This window comes from Sinocyclocheilus grahami, unplaced genomic scaffold, assembly GCF_001515645.1.
Source record: "Sinocyclocheilus grahami isolate Dianchi unplaced genomic scaffold, SAMN03320097.WGS_v1.1 scaffold164.1, whole genome shotgun sequence".
Taxonomy (NCBI): Eukaryota; Metazoa; Chordata; class Actinopteri; order Cypriniformes; family Cyprinidae; genus Sinocyclocheilus; species Sinocyclocheilus grahami.
The window spans coordinates 331690-356828 of NW_015505343.1; the positions used below are offsets into that span (position 1 = coordinate 331690).

The following is a 25139-nucleotide window of genomic DNA, read 5'->3' on the forward strand; positions in this document are numbered from 1 at the left end:
CGGCATTGTAGTCTACTCTCCCAGGATCAGGAAACAGTCCTCCATAAAATGTGCTGCACACATCCGAATATTTGGGTTGAAGTGTTCTGGAACAGTGTTGTAAATACAACTTAACCACTGATTTCTAGTCGTGTCCTCTTTGGGAAGACCAAACAAAGTAGTTTAGGTTTCACAACGAAAAACACAGCTTCTCCACGACATGGCGGCGGCAGCAACAATAAAGTTACGCCTTCTTTCTTTGCATGAACATTTGGGCGGCGTTATGCAAATCTTCCCACACAGTGATGTAGACATGTGGGGGCGTGTTAGAACGAGGCGTTTTAGGAGGGCTTGGATGACTCTTAACTTTTATAAAGAATATCTCTTTGGGTTTGAGATTTTAGTCTTTGCAACTTTAGGGATCTTATCTATTCACGAACAGCTTGTAACACTCCAAAGAGAAAGGAAAACTTGAAATCGCATCATATGACCCCTAAACATATTCTAATAACACTGGGTTATTAAAGATGTGAATACAGCATCACGCAAAACAAAACAGTTACTGATGCCACTGTAGAAATACCCGGACATATTTTTACTCATGATTAATTCTTCCTGATGTGCTTAAATGTACATTTATTTATATGTAAAAATGTATATGTTTAGGCATAAAACTTTAAGAAAAAGAGTTCATGTATTAATGTGAAAATCAGTGTTTGTGTATCTTTACGATATCTTAAGCAGAGATTTAAAGTTTAAAAGACACTTGAGACTTGAGATTCCCTCATCAGAAACAAACGGAGGCAGTCGGGGAAGTCACAACTTTCCTTGGGATTATAAAATCCATTCGCTGACCTCGTTCCTGTGAGCCTCCTGCTTACAAACATCAAGCTCACATAAAACCTTTCCTTTTGTCCCCACTTTCCTCCTTCACGCATGCTTTCACTCAGAGTGAGTTTCTTGCTGTTCATAATTCACTGCAGAGCGACAGGAACTCTGATGCAAATCTGAATTCTGAGAACAGCATGAGAGCAAAACAAGTTTTAAAGGATCCAAACGAAGTTCAGGGTAAAGAGACTGGATATGAGCGCAGTAACCGCTCTGGCCTCAATACTAAAGACTGCTGTGATGTGAAGCGTTTGCTCCACATGTAGATGTGTAGGATGTGTTTAGCGAGGCAGACGGGTGTGTGTTGTTGGTATTGATCCTGATGTTATGATGCTTGATTAGATGCATGCCGTCTAGCAGATATCGACTGGAGGAACGTAAACCGAGCGAGAGACAGAGAGCTCACCCTATACTGAAGATAAGGTCAATGTATTCTTTTTAGACACTCCATTCCATCCAAGCTCTCTTGTAATTATTGCTGTTCTCTCTCTTCTAGCATATTAAACACTACAACCCTCTACTCACACACACTGGTCTAAAGGTCTGATATACTGTACTTCAAGTGAAACTAAAGATTGAACTGGTGTAAAGTGGTTTCAAACAAGAGCAGACCAAAACTGATTTCATTTGGAGTTTGAAACATTTTCTGGTTAAGTTTGCATCCTAGTAAACACCCTCAAACTCCCATTGGTCTGCGGCGATTATGTAATAAGTGGGTGTGGCTCCGCCTTCTTTGATGTGGAAACCTTCTCCGGTACATTTCTTCTGTTTAGTCCGTCAATGTAAGACGTCCGTGAGTGAAAACATGAACAAACTGACAAGCTGATTTACAGTAGAAACTAAAGTTGTCATTTTAATTGAAAGCGACGCTGACACTGTTTTTCCATGTTTAATACTGTAAAGCTGCTTGCTTTAAAGCAGTCTATTGTATAAAGTGCTATAAAAAAATTGTGATATGACTTAACGGTTGGAGTACCAAACTGCAAACATGGTGCAAACATTCACATTGCTATGATCAGATGCTTTCTTAACTGCTGTTTTCTCACCGCTGTCATGTTTGTGCTTATTTTGTTAAAGAGAGGAAAGTGCACAGCACATAATTACATATTCTTCTAAAAGTCAATCTAAGCAGCGTGTATATAGTAGGGCTGGAAAAATAAATCGATGCATCGCGAATCGAGAAATGATTCTGCATCGATTTTCCGAATGCATGGCGATTCTTTCTCCAGTCGATTAACAGCAGATGGCACTGCGTGCTTTAGAAACAGCCGTATTCTGCTTGCTTCCAGTTCCTTACACACACACCACTTGAACCTAAAATAATCATTCATCAAATTCGAAAAGGTTGAAGCGAATTACAAGGGTGTTCACAGTGGGCTATGTTTACATTAATCTCATCATAAAAGCATTACTACTACTACTCAGCCGAATGCACAAGTGCTCTTCAGCGCTCTTCTTCATGAGCGTTAGCGTGTGCAGATAAAAACTAGAGTAGAGCGCCGTCTGCTGTTAAAATCTAAGCTCAGAATCGCGATGCATTCGGAAGATCTCAGAATCCATCCACGAATCAATTCTGCATCGATTTATCGTCACAGCCCTAGTTATTATGCCATATTGCTGCACATATATTTTAAACTTAGTTTTACTCCTTTATTTTATGATGTTCAATTTAATTTAATTTCAAATTTTATTTTATTTTGTTTTGGTTGTTTTAAAGAAAGAGTTCAGCCAGAAATGTTGTCCATTTCACTTGTGTTATTCTGTGGAACACAAAGTAATGCACTTACAACAAATGGGAAAAACTAAATCAAATGTCAAAAGGGATGGAAAAGTTATAAAATTGTCATAATTGTAAACCATGCAACTTGTGCTTAATATTGCAGCTCTTCAGGGGCCATATGATAACTTTGTGTGAGTTTACTATCAATAATACTTTTAGTTTATTTTTCTATGACTTTATTTAATTGTATCTACCATTATGTTAAATAAGCTGACAGCACATTCATTATAATAAAAGCCTGGCTATTCTTAAAAAAAAAAGACAGAAAGCACATAAAAGTACCATAATGGTAGATAAAATTAAATAAAATAAACTTTTTGCATTACAGTAATAAGAATTGAGGAGAAGAGTGCTCAATCATCATGAAGATAATGTAATGATTCAAAAAATTCTAAATTGACATAAGTTTTGTTTTCTTTATTGTCTTTCTGAAAGAAATCAAGTCACTTTAGAACAACATACAGTCTTCGGAGATGAATCTAAAGCCCAGCATGGTGGAAACTCCAGAGGGTGGAGTGTGAAGCACATCTGGGAGGTGTTCAGCACACACACAATGAGCTCGAGGATGCTGCAATATGTTGAACATGCAGGAACAACAGCACACCGCTGTGTAGTCTTAATATTCATATCCAACAGGGATCCATTAGCATTTGGGGAGAGGGGAACATGTAATTAAAACAGCCAAGCAACATATCAACACACATGAGATATGACTTCATTCGCCTTTACACCAACTGTTCTGGAACAGTGTTGTAAATACAACTTAACCACTGATTTCTAGTCGTGTCCTCTTTGGGAAGACCAAACAAAGTAGTTTAGGTTTCACAACGAAAAACACAGCTTCTCCACGACATGGCGGCGGCAGCAACAATAAAGTTACGCCTTCTTTCTTTGCATGAACATTTGGGCAGTGTTATGCAAATCTTCCCACACAGTGATGTAGACATGTGGGGGTGTGTTTAAACGAGGCGTTTTAGGAGGGCTTGGATGACTCTTAACTTTTATAAAGAATATCTCTTTGGGTTTGAGATTTTAGTCTTTGCAACTTTAGGGATCTTATCTATTCACGAACAGCTTGTAACACTCCAAAGAGAAAGGAAAACTTGAAATCGCATCATATGACCCCTAAACATATTCTAATAACACTGGGTTATTAAAGATGTGAATACAGCATCACGCAAAACAAAACAGTTACTGATGCCACTGTAGAAATACCCGGACATATTTTTACTCATGATTAATTCTTCCTGATGTGCTTAAATGTACATTTATTTATATGTAAAAATGTATATGTTTAGGCATAAAACTTTAAGAAAAAGAGTTCATGTATTAATGTGAAAATCAGTGTTTGTGTATCTTTACGATATCTTAAGCAGAGATTTAAAGTTTAAAAGACACTTGAGACTTGAGATTCCCTCATCAGAAACAAACGGAGGCAGTCGGGGAAGTCACAACTTTCCTTGGGATTATAAAATCCATTCGCTGACCTCGTTCCTGTGAGCCTCCTGCTTACAAACATCAAGCTCACATAAAACCTTTCCTTTTGTCCCCACTTTCCTCCTTCACGCATGCTTTCACTCAGAGTGAGTTTCTTGCTGTTCATAATTCACTGCAGAGCGACAGGAACTCTGATGCAAATCTGAATTCTGAGAACAGCATGAGAGCAAAACAAGTTTTAAAGGATCCAAACGAAGTTCAGGGTAAAGAGACTGGATATGAGCGCAGTAACCGCTCTGGCCTCAATACTAAAGACTGCTGTGATGTGAAGCGTTTGCTCCACATGTAGATGTGTAGGATGTGTTTAGCGAGGCAGACGGGTGTGTGTTGTTGGTATTGATCCTGATGTTATGATGCTTGATTAGATGCATGCCGTCTAGCAGATATCGACTGGAGGAACGTAAACCGAGCGAGAGACAGAGATATACTGAAATACTGAAGATAAGGTCAATGTATTCTTTTTAGACACTCCATTCCATCCAAGCTCTCTTGTAATTATTGCCTCTTCTAGCCTTCTAGCATATTAAACACTACAACCCTCTACTCACACACACTGGTCTAAAGGTCTGATATACTGTACTTCAAGTGAAACTAAAGATTGAACTGGTGTAAAGTGGTTTCAAACAAGAGCAGACCAAAACTGATTTCATTTGGAGTTTGAAACATTTTCTGGTTAAGTTTGCATCCTAGTAAACACCCTCAAACTCCCATTGGTCTGCGGCGATTATGTAATAAGTGGGTGTGGCTCCGCCTTCTTTGATGTGGAAACCTTCTCCGGTACATTTCTTCTGTTTAGTCCGTCAATGTAAGACGTCCGTGAGTGAAAACATGAACAAACTGACAAGCTGATTTACAGTAGAAACTAAAGTTGTCATTTTAATTGAAAGCGACGCTGACACTGTTTTTCCATGTTTAATACTGTAAAGCTGCTTGCTTTAAAGCAGTCTATTGTATAAAGTGCTATAAAAAAATTGTGATATGACTTAACGGTTGGAGTACCAAACTGCAAACATGGTGCAAACATTCACATTGCTATGATCAGATGCTTTCTTAACTGCTGTTTTCTCACCGCTGTCATGTTTGTGCTTATTTTGTTAAAGAGAGGAAAGTGCACAGCACATAATTACATATTCTTCTAAAAGTCAATCTAAGCAGCGTGTATATAGTAGGGCTGGAAAAATAAATCGATGCATCGCGAATCGAGAAATGATTCTGCATCGATTTTCCGAATGCATGGCGATTCTTTCTCCAGTCGATTAACAGCAGATGGCACTGCGTGCTTTAGAAACAGCCGTATTCTGCTTGCTTCCAGTTCCTTACACACACACCACTTGAACCTAAAATAATCATTCATCAAATTCGAAAAGGTTGAAGCGAATTACAAGGGTGTTCACAGTGGGCTATGTTTACATTAATCTCATCATAAAAGCATTACTACTACTACTCAGCCGAATGCACAAGTGCTCTTCAGCGCTCTTCTTCATGAGCGTTAGCGTGTGCAGATAAAAACTAGAGTAGAGCGCCGTCTGCTGTTAAAATCTAAGCTCAGAATCGCGATGCATTCGGAAGATCTCAGAATCCATCCACGAATCAATTCTGCATCGATTTATCGTCACAGCCCTAGTTATTATGCCATATTGCTGCACATATATTTTAAACTTAGTTTTACTCCTTTATTTTATGATGTTCAATTTAATTTAATTTCAAATTTTATTTTATTTTGTTTTGGTTGTTTTAAAGAAAGAGTTCAGCCAGAAATGTTGTCCATTTCACTTGTGTTATTCTGTGGAACACAAAGTAATGCACTTACAACAAATGGGAAAAACTAAATCAAATGTCAAAAGGGATGGAAAAGTTATAAAATTGTCATAATTGTAAACCATGCAACTTGTGCTTAATATTGCAGCTCTTCAGGGGCCATATGATAACTTTGTGTGAGTTTACTATCAATAATACTTTTAGTTTATTTTTCTATGACTTTATTTAATTGTATCTACCATTATGTTAAATAAGCTGACAGCACATTCATTATAATAAAAGCCTGGCTATTCTTAAAAAAAAAAGACAGAAAGCACATAAAAGTACCATAATGGTAGATAAAATTAAATAAAATAAACTTTTTGCATTACAGTAATAAGAATTGAGGAGAAGAGTGCTCAATCATCATGAAGATAATGTAATGATTCAAAAAATTCTAAATTGACATAAGTTTTGTTTTCTTTATTGTCTTTCTGAAAGAAATCAAGTCACTTTAGAACAACATACAGTCTTCGGAGATGAATCTAAAGCCCAGCATGGTGGAAACTCCAGAGGGTGGAGTGTGAAGCACATCTGGGAGGTGTTCAGCACACACACAATGAGCTCGAGGATGCTGCAATATGTTGAACATGCAGGAACAACAGCACACCGCTGTGTAGTCTTAATATTCATATCCAACAGGGATCCATTAGCATTTGGGGAGAGGGGAACATGTAATTAAAACAGCCAAGCAACATATCAACACACATGAGATATGACTTCATTCGCCTTTACACCAACACATGCGGTTCTGTGCTTCTCGTACTCCGTAAGGCTCAGCTGTGTGCAAACACAAACTACTAATGCATACAAATGAAGTTCAAGTTAAATCACAAAAAGTCTCTCTGTCAGCTAGGATGCAGACCTGAGCGCTGCACACGAGCCGAGCGTCCAGACACTCCATCACACTCAATTAGGCCATTAGAGACACGTCCAATTAACTCTGGGCAGACTGCATCTCTGCTAATAAGAGGACCAACTGCCTTTAAACACACAACACCAAAACCAAAGACAAAACCGCTGGAAACTAAAGAGCAGAGGTCTGAAACGAAAAGATTTGCTGTCTGATTTGTCAGTTGTGAATTAAATTCAGGCAGAATTAAGTATCATTGAGATACTATTGTGGGTGCCATTATTATTATAAATTAGTTTTATTTGAAAATTGTACCTTTTCATTTTACTTTTAGTTGAAGTTATAGTGTATAATCTATATACACTGTAAGAATAAAATAAATGAATGCATGAGTAATAAATAAATAAATAAACATAAGTTGCAAATAAAACAAATATAATTTTTCTACCTCAAAATTACATGTTCATTTAATGCTACTTGCTATTTTTGTGTTGTGTTTTTACTCCTTTTCAGTATTAGTTTTAGTTATTTTAGTAACATCAAGTTAAACTAAATTAAAATGAAAATGAGATATGTTGCTTTGGCAACTAGCTAAGTTTCTAAGTGTAAGTTTTTAATATTTAATTTAATTGTATTTTAGTTGATATTTTAAACTAATTTTATTAATTATTATACATGCATTTAATTTTACATAAGATTCATGCAGTCAGTCAGTCAGTTATAGTTAAAGTACTGAATCAAAGGTCAAAGCCAGCAAAGAGGTCAAATGTTGAGTCGCAGTATATATGCAATGACAGACAGCTAAACTATTTGAAATGAATGTCTGAGACCATGAAATGAAGAAGATGAAATTAAATCAAATAAAATGAAATGGACCAAATCGATTTTTTTTAAGGATTATTGTATTCATGTGCAAATACAACAAATTCCAATTTGTTATATTATAGTACAGATCGTTGACCGCACATCAGCTGAATTCTTTATTAATGCACAAAGAAGCTACAGCATTGCTTAGCAACTGTAAACAGCCTATAGTAAAGCTTCATTCTTTATTGAACATCTGTTTTTTTCATATGGATAGCCATGTACTAGCTATCAGATTATATGTGCATGTGTGTATATAATGTGAAATCAAAGTTTGGTCACACTTTATTTTAATGTGTTTGTTTTGATTGCACAGAGTACAGAACAAGTGCAAAATAATATTCATTAACAACATGCACTTACTATAGGATTAAAGTTTGGTTTAGTGTTAGTGCCTGTAATTATGCATAATTTACTCTTACTACTATAGCAAATACATGTAACGAGAACACATTAAAGTGCTTTCCTAATTTCTTATTTTATTTTAGTTCAGTGGTGAAATATTGTATGACCCAGGTTATGTTCTTGACAATACTCATGGTCAAATGACTGTAATGGATGGTGACTAATCGCTCTACCTGCATTCATGAGCACACCTCCAGCAAACATTAGACTTTATTTAATGATCGTTATTACACTGGCTACAAACATGCATGCACACTGGAATGGCTGCTTGTGGTTCTGCTCTAACTAGGTCACTTTATTAATGTTTGTGGTTTGGCCCTGCTAAAGAGCCATTTGTCTTGAGAGGAGCCCTACTAATGTGTTAATGAGAGATACGCTTCTGTGCGTGAACCCAGAAAACTGCTGCGAGACGCCATCCTTCACGAGAGATAGAGAGAGAGAGAAAGAAAGAAAGCTTATGAAAACATCAACAAACAAGTTGGAGTTTAATAATAAATCCAGGCATGATATAGACTTTATTTTAAATATTTGCATACACTATTCTGGACTATAAATGCACTTATGCAAGCACAATGCAAAGTAACAATACAAATTCCCATTTTGCCATTTTATTAGAAATACATGACTAGATTGTATTGTATCCTATGATTAGGAATTCCACTGTTTTCGTGCTTGAGTTTTTGGGGTTTTCATAACGTAAAAGGTGTGTTTATATTTATGATAAAATAATAATCAGGAAACTAGATCAAATAAACCATATGTATGCTTATAGGTAAAAGTGCAATAATTCTAATTCAGTTTCTCAAATCATGATCAGCAATCGCAATTTTTATTTTGAGACTATATTAAAATTAAAATAAAGGGGGGGGGGGACAGGGACTAAGATTTCTTTAAAAAAAATGTAAGAGTGTTCTAGAATGCACACTATATACATTTTAGAAAGTATCCCACAATGCAATGTTTCTGACTGTATTTGTTATTTGCAATGTGGCAAATGAATCATAAGCAATATCTGTTGTAATGTTTATTTTATCTGTCTGTGATGTTTCTGTGATAGCGCCCTCCAGTGGATGAGTAACTGTCTCAACATCTGGATTCATACATGTGTACTGTACGAATGTCCAGCTGAGGTGATTAATCAGTGAGAGATATGCATGTGTCTTCTGCTAAATTAATTTTGTCATAAATCTGCATGAGAGTATAAAACAGAGAAAAGACAATTGTGTGCTTATAAGGCCTCTTAGACATGAATAAATCAGACCAACCAGAGGCAGTGCTGTATCGCACAATTCTGCCAACTCTCTCTGTTTGTGTATATATGTGTATATATGTGTGTGTGTGTGAGTGTGAGTGTGTGAGTGAGTGAGTGAGTGTGTGTGTGTAGCTGAGGTGATTAATCAGTGAGAGATATGCATGTGTCTTCTGCTAAATTAATTTTGTCATAAATCTGCATGAGAGTATAAAACAGAGAAAAGACAATTGTGTGCTTATAAGGCCTCTTAGACATGAATAAATCAGACCAACCTGAGGCAGTGCTGTATCGCACAATTCTGCCAACTCTCTCTGTTTGTGTGTATATGTGTGTGTGTGTGAGTGTGTGTGTGTGTGTGTGTGTGTGAGTGAGTGAGTGAGTGAGTGAGTGAGTGAGTGAGTGAGTGTGTGTGTGTGTGTGTGTGTGTGTGTGTGTGAGAGAGAGAATGGCAGCACTTGCTATGGCCTCAATCCATGATGACAGACATATGACATCACAAACAAAACACACAACATACAGTAAGTAAATTAATTAATTAAGAGAGTGAGAGACAGAGAGACCGAGAAAGAGAGGGGGGGGGGGTTTGCAGAGAGCGAGAAAAAAACAGGGCCTGAAAGGTTTTGTGGGAAAGTGTGCAGAGAGAGGGTTTTCTCATGGGTGTGTGTGTGTGTGTGTGTGTGTGTGTGTGAGAGAGAGAGAATGGCAGCACTGCTATGGCCTCAATCCATGATGACAAACATATGACATCACAAACAAAACACACAACATACAGTAAGTAAATTAATTAATTAAGAGAGTGAGAGACAGAGACAGAGAGACCGAGAGAGAGAGGGGGGAGGGGGAGTTTTGCAGAGAGCGAGAAAAAAACAGGGCCTGAAAGGTTTTGTGGGAAAGTGTGCAGAGAGAGAGTTTTCTCATGGGACTGAGAGAGAGATTGAAAGTGGACAGAAATGAATTGCTCAAGTCACTTGCTTTAGGAGCCTCTTTCAGCCCAAGGAGCGTGAACTGGGCCTAAAACACACACACACACACACTATGGCAATAAACTACTGTATTCAGGACTGAATGCACCAAACAGCTAAATGGTTCCCACAGTGGCCAATAAAACATTTACACACAGGTAGAGTCTGCAGCGTCTGAATGAATGATGAATAATGTGAACAGGTGGAAAGAAACAAAAAAGAAGTCTAGTTTAACTGTGTAGCGTCTCGACCAATCTGACACACTAATTTTTATTTGATTTAACAAATCAATTATTCATTAGATTAACAAATCGTCACAGTCCCCTCACTCAATAAACTTTCTGCTGAACACCAGGGCCCCTTGGTCACCATGACAACTAATCATGATATCACTGGTTGTTCTTAGAATTGACAAGACAGTTGACCCTGAGAGGTCAGCTAAATATCTACAGCGGATCTAAAATATGAATAGTTAATTATAACTAGTTATGGTTAATTATTCATATTTCCTGTCATGAGCTGATTCGCTACAACTGATAATACAGCTTTTCCTAGAAAAGAAAGAGAACGAAATGCATCAATGAATGAATGTATGAATAAAATGTTATTATATATATCAGTATCTCACAGAAGAGTTTACACATTTTTGTAAATATTTTATTATATCTTTTCATGTGACAACACTGCAGAAATGACTCTTTGCTACAATGTAAAGTAGTGAGTGTACAGCTTGTATAAGAGTGTAAATTTGCTGTCCCCTCAAAATAACTCAACACGCAGCCATTCATGTCTAAACCGCTGGCCACAAAAGTGAGTACACCCCTAAGTGAAAATGTCCAAATTGGGCCTCATTAGTGTTACAAGGTCTCAGGTGTGAATGTGGAGCAGGTGTGTTAAATTTGGTGTTATCGCTCTCACTCTCTCATACTGGTCACTGGAAGTTCAACATGGCACCTCATGGCAAAGAACTCTCTGAGGATCTGAAAAAAAGAAATGTTGCTCTACATAAAGATGGCGTAGGCTATAAGAAGATTGCCAAGACCCTGAAACTGAGCTGCAGCACGGTGGCCAAGACCATACAGCGGTTTAACAGGACAGGTTCCACTCAGAACAGGCCTCGCCATGGTCGACCAAAGAAGTTGAGTGCACGTGCTGTGGTGGGAGTGTCATGGTCTGGGGCTGCATGAGTGCTGCCGGCACTGGGGAGCTACAGTTCATTGAGGGAACCATGAATGCCAACATGTACTGTGACATACTGAAGCAGAGCATGATCCCCTCCCTTCGGAGACTGGGCCGCAGGGCAGTATTCCAACATGATAACAAACACACCTCCAAGATGACCACTGCCTTGCTAAAAAAGCTGAGGGTAAATGTGATTGATTGGCCAAGCATGTCACCAGACCTACATGTTTTGTCTTGCCAATTTACACATTCAAGCAATTTAAACTCGCGCGCTCAGCCGCTGCCGCCACACAAGAAGCGCGCACACGCAGAGAGAGATACACCGCATGAACAGTAGGGGGTGCTCTGATCATGATTTTTGAGGCCGATCACCGATCGCTGATCACAGAAAGCAGTATCTGCCGATACCGATCACCGATACCGATCTTTTTATAATTTATAACTATTTATAGTGATACTTCAATCAGGATTTTTAGACATTTATTCGGGGCCTGAATTTCATTTTTGAAAATGGGGGGAATTCCCCTCTTAGGTGTCTCTTGTGAGAGGAGCAGCTTTCACACAGGAGTCCACTACTGATCCTCCACGAGTGCATCTATTATTGCCTTGTTTATCTAAAAGTGCTCTTTTCCTTTAAAACTGGCCAACAAGCCATATGTGTTGACTGTGAAAGACAGTATACTTTAATTATATGCATTTATGGTGCAGTTGCTACATTTTCGTTTTCATATGTACTGCAAACAATGTGCTGTCACTTTAATTCAGTGCGTGTATCACAGCAAAAATAGACTCGGTGCGGAAACGATCTCTGCACTGCTGCAGACACACCGCTCCTGAACGCACTGCCATGTGCAGTGTGAATGCTTTAATCCATTAACATGAGCGTGGAAAAAATATGCACCACATACCAGGCACTGCAAACAGAGTAATGTGAATCTGGCATTATGTGTGCACGCTGCAAGTGTGCATGAGTGCACGGTCTACAGGAGAGCGCGCAAGTGCTGAATGGTTCAACGCTGGCAAGAATTAAATAGTAATGCAAAAACTTTACTTTACTTGTATAAACTTTAGTGACGATGTGACACTGCCTCGATTGTGCAAGTGACAATTCCTGTGTCAACTGTGCAGCGTGCAGCTCGCTTATAGACAGACGCGATTGTGTGGTGATTTGAAGCCATTTGCGTATTTTGAGAGAGAAAGAGAGAGAGCGCGTGCGGTGAATCACTCACGCTGTTTGTGAAATTACGTCTCACACGAGGTTTTCAAATTACTTTAGAAGTTATTTAATTAAGAAATATGAAAGTGAGTACCTCACCTTCAGCATTATAATTATTTCACCCACACCGGACAGAGATTGAGACGTGCAGCTGCATGTCATGCCAAACCTCTCACGGCAGCGTCATCAGCTTGAGATCGTTTTTTTAGATCGGCCTTTTTAGAGACCACCGATCAAACATCCCAATATGATTATCGGCCGATAATGATCGGTAGCCGATCAATCGGAGCACCCCTAATGAACAGCGAATCGATTCCTCTTTCACATCAGGGCCATTTCTAGCCAATTTGACGCCCTAGGCGAAATCCCATATGTTTTGTTGTTGTTTCTTGAAACATTGATTTAAAGTGTCAGTTATTGCATTATTATTTCAGTCAAACCTATAAAACCACTTTGTTACCCCAAACTACATATAAAAGCTTTATCAGTGGCATAAAAGTAACCAATGCAGCTACTTAATAATTTGCTACTCATTAACACGTTAACGTCCCCTTTAAATAACGTGACGCTCTGCCCTCTATGACGCTGTTCCCATTAAGCGCTGGTGGAAGTGAATGAATTGATTCAGCATTTCAACACCTCCGTAAGGATGCATTTAACTCGATAAAGCGTTGTAATAAAGGATGTATTGATCTCGTGAATTAGCAACGTGCACACGCAGAGAGAGACACCGCGTGAACACCGAATTGATTCCTCTTTCACATACACACAAAGTTATGATACAATACCCATTTTGGCAAGTATTCTAGTAAAAACAGTCAGTTATGTCTTAAGTGAATGTAAACAGCTGAGAAAGAAACCAGATGTGTGTCAGTATTCGGTCCGTGCATTTGGTCTTAAAGAGACAGCAGCCAATAAATACCTGCTTCTGCTAATCAAACAACACCACAGCTCTAATGAAGATTAATCTGTATTTAACTTGTGCAGTGAGCACTATTGTGTTATTTTACACTTAATTATTACATTTCTGCACCTGAATACTACTGTTACTGACTTTATTTGTAACTGTGTTATGTTGTATTCCTCAATGCTTGTAATTTGTGTAATTGTTCTTGTTTTATTACTAACTTTATTAGTTAAGCTAGTATTTTGTGCTGTGGTATAGAAGTACTTAAAGTAAGCTTTCACAAATGTATTTATTCAATTTTTTTGCTGATCTTTGACTCAAAATACGTAATATGATCCGATCCGTGAGTTTTGTGATCCGTTGCACCACTGATATATATATATATATATATTAAAAATGCTAAAAAATAAAGTGAAATCAAATAAATTAAATATAAATATAATTACAGATATGATAAAAGAACTAAAATGAATATGAAAACTGAAAAATGTTCTATAATAGTATATAAATAATATCAATAAAGCTGTTCCTGTTAGCAAAGCTAGCATAAGCTTCAGTAATTACTAATTTATCAACCATTTCCGTCAAATTAAGTCAAGTCAGTCACACTCTAACCTAATTTGTCACTTTTTCATATTAAAAAGGGTTTAATACAATGCATATCCGTACTGTAATTAATAAAAAAAAGCTTCAAAAGCTACCATACTAGCATATGAAAAATATTAGTGTTTGCATATAAACAACAATTTTTCTGTGCTATCTGACCATATTAACAGCATACATTATATATTTACAACTACAGGTAGATCCATGCACTTATGTTATTAAAAAAAAAAGCTGCATTATTAAACACACATATACAAGACAGGATCTCCAAACACTGAGCTGAAGACAAAACACTGCTGGTGCACAAACACCACACCGCACTCACGTCTCCAGCAGCGCTGCGTGCAAACAGAACGGCTGTGACAGACCAGACATCACAACACATTAGCTGAGCTCTGAATCACTCAATGCCAAAGACTACAGCATTTCAATAACACATTAAACATGACTCTGCACTCACTCTTTGTGCTTCAAGGAAACATTTTAGGGTTCAAAATCAGGTTTGGTTTTAGTAGTTTTGATGGGTTGATGTATTATTGACGATCAGTACTAAATGAAGGAGCATCATTTGTGATTAGCTGTCCTCTGACAAACCATAAAAGTTAAAAAGTTAGCTGGGATTCTCTGGCTATCTCCAAACGCTGCCATATACAAACAGCTTGCCTTAAATACACACTGTAGAGCAATTATCAATAATATGTTACATATTTTACACACAAATAAATAAATATATAAAATATATAAAATTAATAAAAAAGGAAAAAGCATAATTACTACTACACAGTGTTATTTTAGAATCAAGGTACTATTATACTTTTTATTAGTAGTTTGAATTAGTTTAAATTTTTATACTTCTCATTTTAATGTAATTTTGTTGTGTGTTATTATTATTATTATTAATTTATTTTTTAATGTCTATATTGTTTTTTGTATTATTTTTATTTCATTTTTAGTTTTAGCTCTTTTAGCACATCAAGTTAAACTAAACAAAACAAAAAATGGCAGAAATAAGACATGTTTTTTAAAAATTAATTTCAGTTAAGATTTTTTTTTTGTTGTTTGTTTGTTAACTATAATAACCCTGCTTGTTTATTAAGTGCAATGATACAAACAATATTTTATTATTTTATAAATGTATAAAATAATATTTTAGAATTTTATGATTTAATTTTTTTTAATTAATATAATTTATGTACTGTTATTTATTATTTTTTTGTGTGTGTGTACATGGGTCAAAGACGAAAAATGGTTTAAGCATAAAAACAATACGTGTAATACTGCTTTAAATTGTTGTTGTTTTTCCCCCAAAAATGTCAAATGTTTTCTGTTTAATTGAATTGCAGTTTTGTTTTTGTTTTTCTGAGCAAAAAATAAATATCATACATTTTTCCCTGATTTACAGAAGAGACCCACTAAAATGTCATCCAGGGTAACAATCTTGTCAGGCATATTTACAACAACAAAAAAAATTTATGACATATTAAAAGACTAATTACTTTCACCCCAAATACTAGTTAGTTGTAATTTTAAATGTTTTTTTCATTTTCCTAGGTTTTGCCGATTTGTCAGTAAAAAATTTTACTCATTTAAAACACAATATTTTATATGCTCCCTTATTCTTTTATATATTTTAATATGTACACGTCAGAATAAGCATGCTGTTGAATTTTTACATAAATATTGTGTTACACTGAATTATTTCAACCAAATTTTAACATTTTATCCTCCAAAAACTTATTTGAAACCTTAAAAGTAGACCCTTTACTTACATTTAATGTGCTTTCTATGGACATAAAATCACTTTTTAATGTCTTTGACCCACATACAGGTGCATCTCAATAAATTAGAATGTCGTGGAAAAGTTCATTTATTTCAGTAATTCAACTCAAATTGTGAAACTCGTGTATTAAATAAATGCAATGCACACAGACTGAAGTAGTTTAAGTCTTTGGTTCTTTTAATTGTGATGATTTTGACTCACATTTAACAAAAACCCACCAATTCACTATCTCAACAAATTAGAATATGGTGACATGCCAATCAGCTAATCAACTCAAAACACCTGCAAAGGTTTCCTGAGCCTTCAAAATGGTCTCTCAGTTTGGTTCACTAGGCTACACAATCATGGGGAAGACTGCTGATCTGACAGTTGTCCAGAAGACAATCATTGACACCCTTCACAAGGAGCCACAAACATTCATTGCCAAAGAAGCTGGCTGTTCACAGAGTGCTGTATCCAAGCATGTTAAAAGAAAGTTGAGTGGAAGGAAAAAGTGTGAAAGAAAAAGATGCACAACCAACCGAGAAAACCGCAGCCTTATGAGGATTGTCAAGCAAAATCAATTCAAGAATTTGAGTGAACTTCACAAGGAATGGACTGAGGCTGGGGCCAAGGCATCAAGAGCCACCACACACAGACGTGTCAAGGAATTTGGCTACAGTTGTCGTATTCCTCTTGTTAAGCCACTCCTGAACCACAAACAACGTCAGAGGCGTCTTACCTGGGCTAAGGAGAAGAAGAACTGGACTGTTGCCCAGTGGTCCAAAGTCCTCTTTTCAGATGAGAGCAAGTTTTGTATTTCATTTGGAAACCAAGGTCCTAGAGTCTGGAGGAAGGGTGGAGAAGCTCATAGCCCAAGTTGCTTGAAGTCCAGTGTTAAGTTTCCACAGTCTGTGATGATTTGGGGTGCAATGTCATCTGCTGGTGTTGGTCCATTGTGTTTTTTGAAAACCAACGTCACTGCACCCGTTTACCAAGAAATTTTGGAGCACTTCATGCTTCCTTCTGCTGACCAGCTTTTTGAAGATGCTGATTTCATTTTCCAGCAGGATTTGGCACCTGCCCACACTGCCAAAAGCACCAATACAGGTGCATCTCAATAAATTAGAATGTCGTGGAAAAGTTCATTTATTTCAGTAATTCAACTCAAATTGTGAAACTCGTGTATTAAATAAATGCAATGCACACAGACTGAAGTAGTTTAAGTCTTTGGTTCTTTTAATTGTGATGATTTTGACTCACATTTAACAAAAACCCACCAATTCACTATCTCAACAAATTAGAATATGGTGACATGCCAATCAGCTAATCAACTCAAAACACCTGCAAAGGTTTCCTGAGCGCCTTCAAAATGGTCTCTCAGTTTGGTTCACTAGGCTACACAATCATGGGGAAGACTGCTGATCTGACAGTTGTCTCAGTTTGTCAGTTTGGTTCACTAGGCTACACAATCATGGGGACGACTGCTGATCTGACAGTTGTCCAGAAGACAATCCCTTCACAAGATCTACCTCACTATGTGGGAATATTAGCATAATGCGCCCAAATGTGCACGCAAAGAAAGAAGGCGTGGTTTCAGTAACCGCAGTTAGTGTTGAAGCAGCATGTCAGGGAGACGCTGTGTGTTTCAGTGTGAAAGAGAGCGAGAGTGAGTGAGATCGAGAGTGAGAGAGAGGGGGTCACATCAAAGTGGAGTCAGCTGTCTTAACCGTGGCTTGTGTACTGCAAACACATACCAGCTTCATCACTGTGTCTGTCACGCGACTCTGTTCCCCTTTCGGACTCTGTCTTTACATTTATTTTGAAAGCTGAAGCTCGCGATTATGGTAAGGGGCGTTACATTTCCGACGAGTGCTTGCGGTGTTCAGCCAATCACAATGCACTGGGTCAGCTGGCCAATCAGAGCAGACTGCGCTTGTCGGAAGGAGGGACTTTGTAGAAAACTAAGCGTTTGAGAGAGGCGGGGCATAGAGGACCTACAATAATGTACAGTATTTGAAAAATAATGTGTTTTTTGAACATTAAAGCATGTCAACATATTCTGTTACACCAAATACACAAAATAATGATCTTTAAAAAAAGCATCATATGACATCTTTAAACTGATCAAAATATGTGATGTACTTAATTCAACCCATTAATGTCCCGAAGATTCTGCGGTAGGTGATCCCACCCACCCGACACACAGCTTCTTCAGTCTGCTGCCATCAGGGAGGAGACTGCGGAGTCTCCAGGCCAGGACCAGCAGACTGAAGGACAGCTTCATCCATCAGGCTGTCAGGAAGCTGAACTCCCTCCCGACCTTGCCCCCCCTCCCCACTTTTGCCCCACGCACCACTGAACTCTGACCCTCTGATGGCCTCTCCCACTCCCCCCCTCCCAAATACACACACACACTGTCACTTTAATCAGTCAAAATAAGCTCTTTTGCACTACAAATCATTGTTTTTTGCACTACAATCATTATATCTGCACTGTTGTTTACTTTTACTGGTTTGCACTCTATCTGCCATATGCCTTGTGCTTTATATATATATTTTTCTTACATTTTACCTTATTTGTATATTTGTATAGTTGTATTTTGTATTTTGTATTTAATCTGTACCTATCTGTATTTATGTTATCTGTATGCACCAAGGGTCTGAGAGTAACGAAATTTCAATTCTCTGTGTGTATGTGCTGTACATGTGGAAGAATTGACAATAAAGCTGACTTGACTTGATATTACCTTTCATCGTGTACCTGGACATCTTTGGGCCAGGATCCTGGCATTTCGGTCACAAATCCCATGTCATCGTGGGAGCTGGATGATGATTGGTCAGACAAGCGGGCAGGAAGAAGAGGTGGCCTATCATCTTCAATGATGACAGTGTCGTCCTGGGGCATGTTCACAGTGGGGGACAGCTGGTAGTGACCTGAGACAGAGAGAGCACGTCAACGTTACACTGGAAAACCCACAACTCTTTCTGAAATCGGACAAACTGGCTTTGAATGACCACAAAAAAAGTGACTCAAATCCCTCGGAAAATGTAGACTGTGTACACTCAGATATGACCAAACTGTCCCATATAAACATTTATGTACTGCAAAAGCAACAATTACGTTTGTGTCTGAAATCAAAACACAGGTAGAAAAAAGTAACTTACTGTAAGTCAACAATCCCTAAAACATACACAAAACAGACGGAACGTAAACGAAGATGTTTGAGCAGAACAAAAAGCACATGTTCACAATTAAAATGAGGCATTTCCATCCAAACATGAACTTCTGGAGTTCCGCCGTGTTTTGTTCCAAGTGTATTTATTTCAACTATAAGTCATTTTGCAACTTTAGCAGCTTAAGAGCAATCAAATGTAATTGCTCCTAAACGAAAAAATAACCCTGGCGTCCTCCCAGCAAAAATAATACTGAGATTGAGTTTCAGCACGGCCCAGACAACAAAATACTTGAGCAGAAATAAATGAGTGTTTATGTGTTTCCAGGCATTACGCCGAGCGTGCAGCATCTGAAACTTGCAGCTTTAGCATGTGATAACAATTAATGAACACTTCATGACTGGTTTTATGTTAAACACAGGTCACGTAGGGATTTTATCTGAAAAAATATATATACTGTATATAATAATAATAATTCAGGAGAGGTCAGACTATAAAATAAAATAAATTAAAATAAAATAATTAGGTAAAAATAAAACATAAATAAACTAAAATAAATAAATAAGATCAGTTTAATACAATAACATTTAAAATAAATAAAAACTAAAAGAAAAGTAAATATAAATTAAACTGAACTAAAATAAAATAATAAAATAAAATTGCTGTGTACCATCATGCATGTTTTTATTAAAATAAACTAAAATAATCAAAAACATTAAATATAAATAAACTAAAATAAAAATAATAAAAATAAAAACAAAAAAGAATAAATAATAAATAAATAAGATCAATTTAAAAATATAAAATATAATAAAATATTAACTAAACTTATCTAGTTGTGTATCATCATGCATGTTTTTGAAAGTACAATAACAAAATAAAATTAAATAAAATGGTTTACCTCATTCCGCACCATCACGCATGCTCATCATGCAATTCTTATTTTTGTCTGTCATTAGACATCGTAGCATAGTGGTTAAATATCTAGACTGCTAACTGATAGTTCATAACCTTTTGGGCAGATCACAAAAGCATTGTGTCCTTGTGGAAGTCAACTTTAGATCACTCCACAAGGGCTGTTTCTGTTAATAAGTATATGTCATTTTGGATTAATCATCACCAAAATGACCAATCTGTAATTAGCAGAGTCCATTAGAGAAGCTTTGTCTTGTTAATTTAGTGCACTGGCATCAGAGCGTACATGGTAAAGGCCTCTTGAAATGTGTGAATCCTGAAGAGTAAATGAACGGCATGAATCTTCAGGAGGCGAACAGAACTAAAGTGCTGAACTGTGAGACTCAGCTTAACTTAGACTAATCAGATATTTAACTATCTGCTGCGCTAAACTTTCATCGTTAAATCATCAACATGTACACATGACAAACATTACAAAGCTCAGCTTCAGGAACTTGAGGATGAGCAGCGTTTTCACTTGAGACCAGACATTTAAAGGCCGTTTCCAGCATCGCAGGGGTGAGATATGAAGACCGAGATCAAGAAACTATAAGGAGTTTCATTTGATTTCATCAACACGACTGACGAAACACTTAGAAAATGCAAAGCACTGGTGGCTCTGGAGCTCTCAAGGTCGCCTGGACGTTTATAAGAGGCCTTGATGCTGCAGGCGGTCCGTCCCGGAGGACAGAAGCCCCGCTGGAGATCCACGAGAGATTCATTCATTCATTCATAACGCTGGAGAAGCAGTTACCGAGCGGTTGCATATATACAAATCTTTACATAATATATGAGTGTAGACATCTTAATCTACTTGTAATAATCATTTATTTTATTAATTAATAATCATTATTTTCTAAAACATTTAATATATATATATAAATATATATTTCAATGATTTTTTTTAACAAATATCATAATGTATTAATTATAAATATCAATGTTATTGCTTTTTTCTGCATCTTTCTGCAAGTGCGCCAGTGAAGTTTAATTTGGCAGACAACATTTTCCCAGATACTGTTTTTCTTTTTGTTTTTTTGAGCAATAACACAAAACTAAGTCAAACTACTTTGAAGAAACTTAACTGAGAGTGAATAATTAATATACATATTTCTTACTTCATCATGATATCAGGACCATGATATTGCCCTGACATGTTTCACTTCATGCCTCAAAAATTTAATTTAATTAAAAAATAAAAAATAATAAATAAAAAAAAACAAAAAAAACAATGAATGAATTAATTAATTAATTAATTATTTTTAATGAATGAATGAATGACTTTAGTTATTTAAACTTTAATTCAGAAACTGGAAAAAAAATATGCTGGTCATAGAAGAGTCAAAGATTAATAAACGTAAGTTAAATGCAAAAATTTCCTCTTTTTTTTTTTTCAAATGAATTAAAAAATGATTTACAAATCTGACCCTATAGCATATTAAATTTCCAGAAACTGCCAGTGACCAAAATTAAATCCACATGAAAAAAAGAAATACAACTAAATAAAGATAGGATCCATACACTTAAAAGTGGCAGGCTGTCCATGCAAGGTCATTTTTTGCTCATGCAGAACATGGTTTTAATTGGCTTTACTGCTGAATACAGTCGTATCTTGCATTAAATGAGGCCTTTCCTACAGATTTTTTGACACAAGTGCTGACCTCCTCATACAAGGAGATTTACTCTTGGCTATACTAAATGGCGTAAAGGACACCTATAGAAATAGCCACTGTGACACTGTGAAAAGGTGAAAGTCTTTAACATGGAAGATAAAAACGCTGCGACCACAATTCTGCTGCGGTCGACTAATTGGCTTACCGTTTTATTGAGATTATATCCCCTGTCCACCCACTTACACTCATGATTTCATGGTGAATCATAAAAATCTGCCTAAAAACGGACCTCTTAATTGCAGGACAAGAAAAATATAGCGAAGGCGTACTTGGCTTATCATACATTAGTCTCTGAGAAGAGAACAGGAAATCAGCAGTAGAGGAGTACAGCATTTCTAATGATTTGTGAAGGCACAATGAGGTACCTGCTCAGTAAGCAGTACCAAAAAAGCTCTGCGGGATGTTCTTGAGAGAGTTTTGTTCTGGAGGGAAGGTGTTAGTGACTGACAAATCCTGCTGACATCTTCTCAGCACCTTGTCTAGATCCATTATCCAGAGTGTGGATGAGAGTCGAGGGGCGCGATGTGAAGAGTTGGGTGGGTTAAAAGTAAGACTAATTGTCGCCGTCTTAGTGCTGATGTGGACCCTACGGTGCAAAAAGACCTTTATTACCCACTTAAAGAACCAAAAGAAACACATGGTTCCTCTAGAATCGTTTCATATAACACAACCTAAACAGGATGCATTTTGTCTCAAACTGGATGACCGAGGCAAAAACAAAAGACTGTTGCTTTACCCAAAAGAGCTTTCCTTACCAAACACATCGTGCTTTTGTTTAATCGTGAAGATTGCTTGCATCCCGAGGACATTTGATTCAGGTCATTTGAGGATAAGAATCAAGGCTATCATGTGCGGTCTTTCCCAGACCGTTGGGTCTCATGAAGGAGCCATTTGTGTTTGTAACTGCCTCTTCTGTTTAATCTGCACTGAATTCTGCTTGCAGGGTGCTGGTGGCATGGTGGTGGCCTACTGTTGTTTTCTGTCATGCTGCGATCAAACGACCCCTCGCAGGGTCTCTCTTGCTATAACAAATAGACCCCCATGCTTGTTTGCTGGGCCCTGAATCAAAACATTGTGGGAATGGACTGATTGGCATACAGAGCAGCGTTGGCCCCCCAAATCAGGGTTTGAACAAATAAACTTGAATGAAATCAGTTCCTCGATGGTGCATCCAGAAGGACAGAGGGCAACAAATTTTCAGGATGCAAAGGGGAGCTGACTTTGAAGAATCACTCATCAGGGGACCATAAAAGCTATCCTGCTGCTACTTGTATTTCTTGTACATCAAGTGCAAATAAAGCATAGGGTCAAAACCTTAAAATTAAGCAACTATAAGCTGCAACATACAGTAGGGCTCATTGGAAATATGTGCCTCTAAATAAATTTCTGTAGAACTAAACAAAAACGTACCTATACATACGAATCGCTGCAGTTTCCAGTTGAAATGAATACAAGAGGCAGTAAAACTCCAACAACTTTTATTCCTTTTCACACAAAGTATGATTTGCAGGTACACAGTTTTGATCAATAAAGCCTACTTTTCGCATAATTACTGGAGGAATAATATGTTATGAATTCAGAACAATTTTAACATGCTGCGAGATTTGAAAACTGATACTTTTGAACGTATCGTCACATATACAGCTTCATACTGTAGGCATGAGTTTTCTAATTCAGTAGGTTTGCTCAGTAGCTCACGCGATACGGTGTTGCACTTGAGTGATGAAGAGCTCCGGTATGAACCTCGTTAAACCACGGTTCAACAAAACAGCTCATGTCCGCATAAGGAAGTTAAAATAGCACGGCTGCATCAAGAAATGCGTTTTTATTTAACTTTTGCATTTGTTAACACTATCGGGTAGGTTTAGGATTGGGTTTGGTTTAGGGGATATTTCCAATACGATAGAGCATTACATTTTAGCGACACTCCTCGGATATATGAATTATGAACCACCGCAATACGTACCTGAAGCAATGTAATACAAACACAGCAATACGTGCCTATATCAACGTAACAAAAACGTGTCAGTGTAAAGTATTGAACCCGCGTTTTAGCGCCACACACTGGATGTTTCATTTTGAAACTGGCGTGAAATGTGCAGTAAGGTACGTAATAACGGTGTTGCAGAAATGTATTTAGAGGCACGTATTTCCAATGAGCCTGAGTTTCTAAGCTGCTAATACAAGTAAAATGTAGCTGAAGAAACTGGTTGACCATCATGGTTTTTCTGGTGAAGCTGGTTGAACATGGTGGTCTTGATGGTCGAGCTTGGCACAAAACCAGCATGGCAACATCCAAAACATGACATGTGCCGATTCACCAGAATGGTTTTCAAGATGGTTGAGCTTCATAAGGTCCAAAATGCATCTTTATCCCAAATTTTGAGCACAAATTGAAAGCTCATGCCACTGGATTTCTTCAAGCAGATGGAAAATCATTAGCAAGCCCATACGGGCCAAGTTATCGGCCTCATTTATTTAGCTTATAGTGAGGAAAGGCTTTTGATGAGCTGGTAGGTTTTTCAAGAACATCTAAATAAGGTCATTTGAAATCTGGACTTTACCGACCAGGCGTGCAGGAATATAAAGGTTTCAGTTTCCTTCAGTCACTGAAAAAAAAAAAAACTCAATAATTCAACTTTGTGTAATCCGGTAATCCAAAAAAATGTTTAAATGAAAGAAATAGGCCAACATGTGGTATTAATCACAACCTCACATGTATTTAGGAACAAAGTCATCAACAATCAGTTCAACTTTTCCCAGAAGCGGGGGAGTGAGTGAAAGCCAAGAGTTTGTCATGAATGTCCATTCATAGTGATTTGCTGTGGTCGGGGGAAATCCAGAGGGTCATCATTGAAATGAGGGTCTTTGATGCAGTGTTTTTTTAGAATAAATCTTCCAAAAGTACAGCGCACAATTGACATTGTATTGCATCATATGTGTTGGCAACATTAGCGCAGTCACATTTGATTTGAGTTAGGCTACTTGAGAATGGTCTTATACTCTAAACACAGGAAATCATGAAAGGAATATCCTCAGCCATTAAAACAACAAATCACTCCATCTACTCCCTGCCAAAATAATTCTAACTTAATAAAAAAGAAATGGTTTGCTGGTGTAAGCTGGTTTTAGGTGTTTTTAGTTTAGCTGGTCTCCCAGCCTGCCCATAACCCCTCTAAAACCAGCAAAAAAGACCAATACAACCACTTTGGAAGTTGCCAGAAGGTTGCAGGTTCCAAACCCACAAGACGTTCCATGAATTATCATTATTGTGACAATTCAGACACTTAACCTTGTGTTGGTTGACAACATTAGCCTTCCAGAACAGTGGTTCAATCAGTAGAGCATAGTGCTAGCAACGTCAAGGTCACAGGTTCGATTCCCTGGGA

The 25139-nt window shown here is 37.3% G+C and overlaps 1 protein-coding gene across 1 annotated transcript in view; it reads right to left on the reverse strand.

The window, feature by feature from the left end:
• Positions 1–25139, reverse strand: part of pard3aa (par-3 family cell polarity regulator alpha, a) — a 515464-nt gene that overhangs the window by 172492 nt on the left and 317833 nt on the right. Inside the window, exons 13-14 of the mRNA XM_016282712.1 lie at positions 19115–19130; positions 18697–18883 (exon numbers count right to left, since the gene is read on the reverse strand). Coding sequence (XP_016138198.1) covers positions 18697–18883; positions 19115–19130 — 203 coding nt within the window. The remainder of the gene's footprint in view (positions 1–18696; positions 18884–19114; positions 19131–25139) is intronic.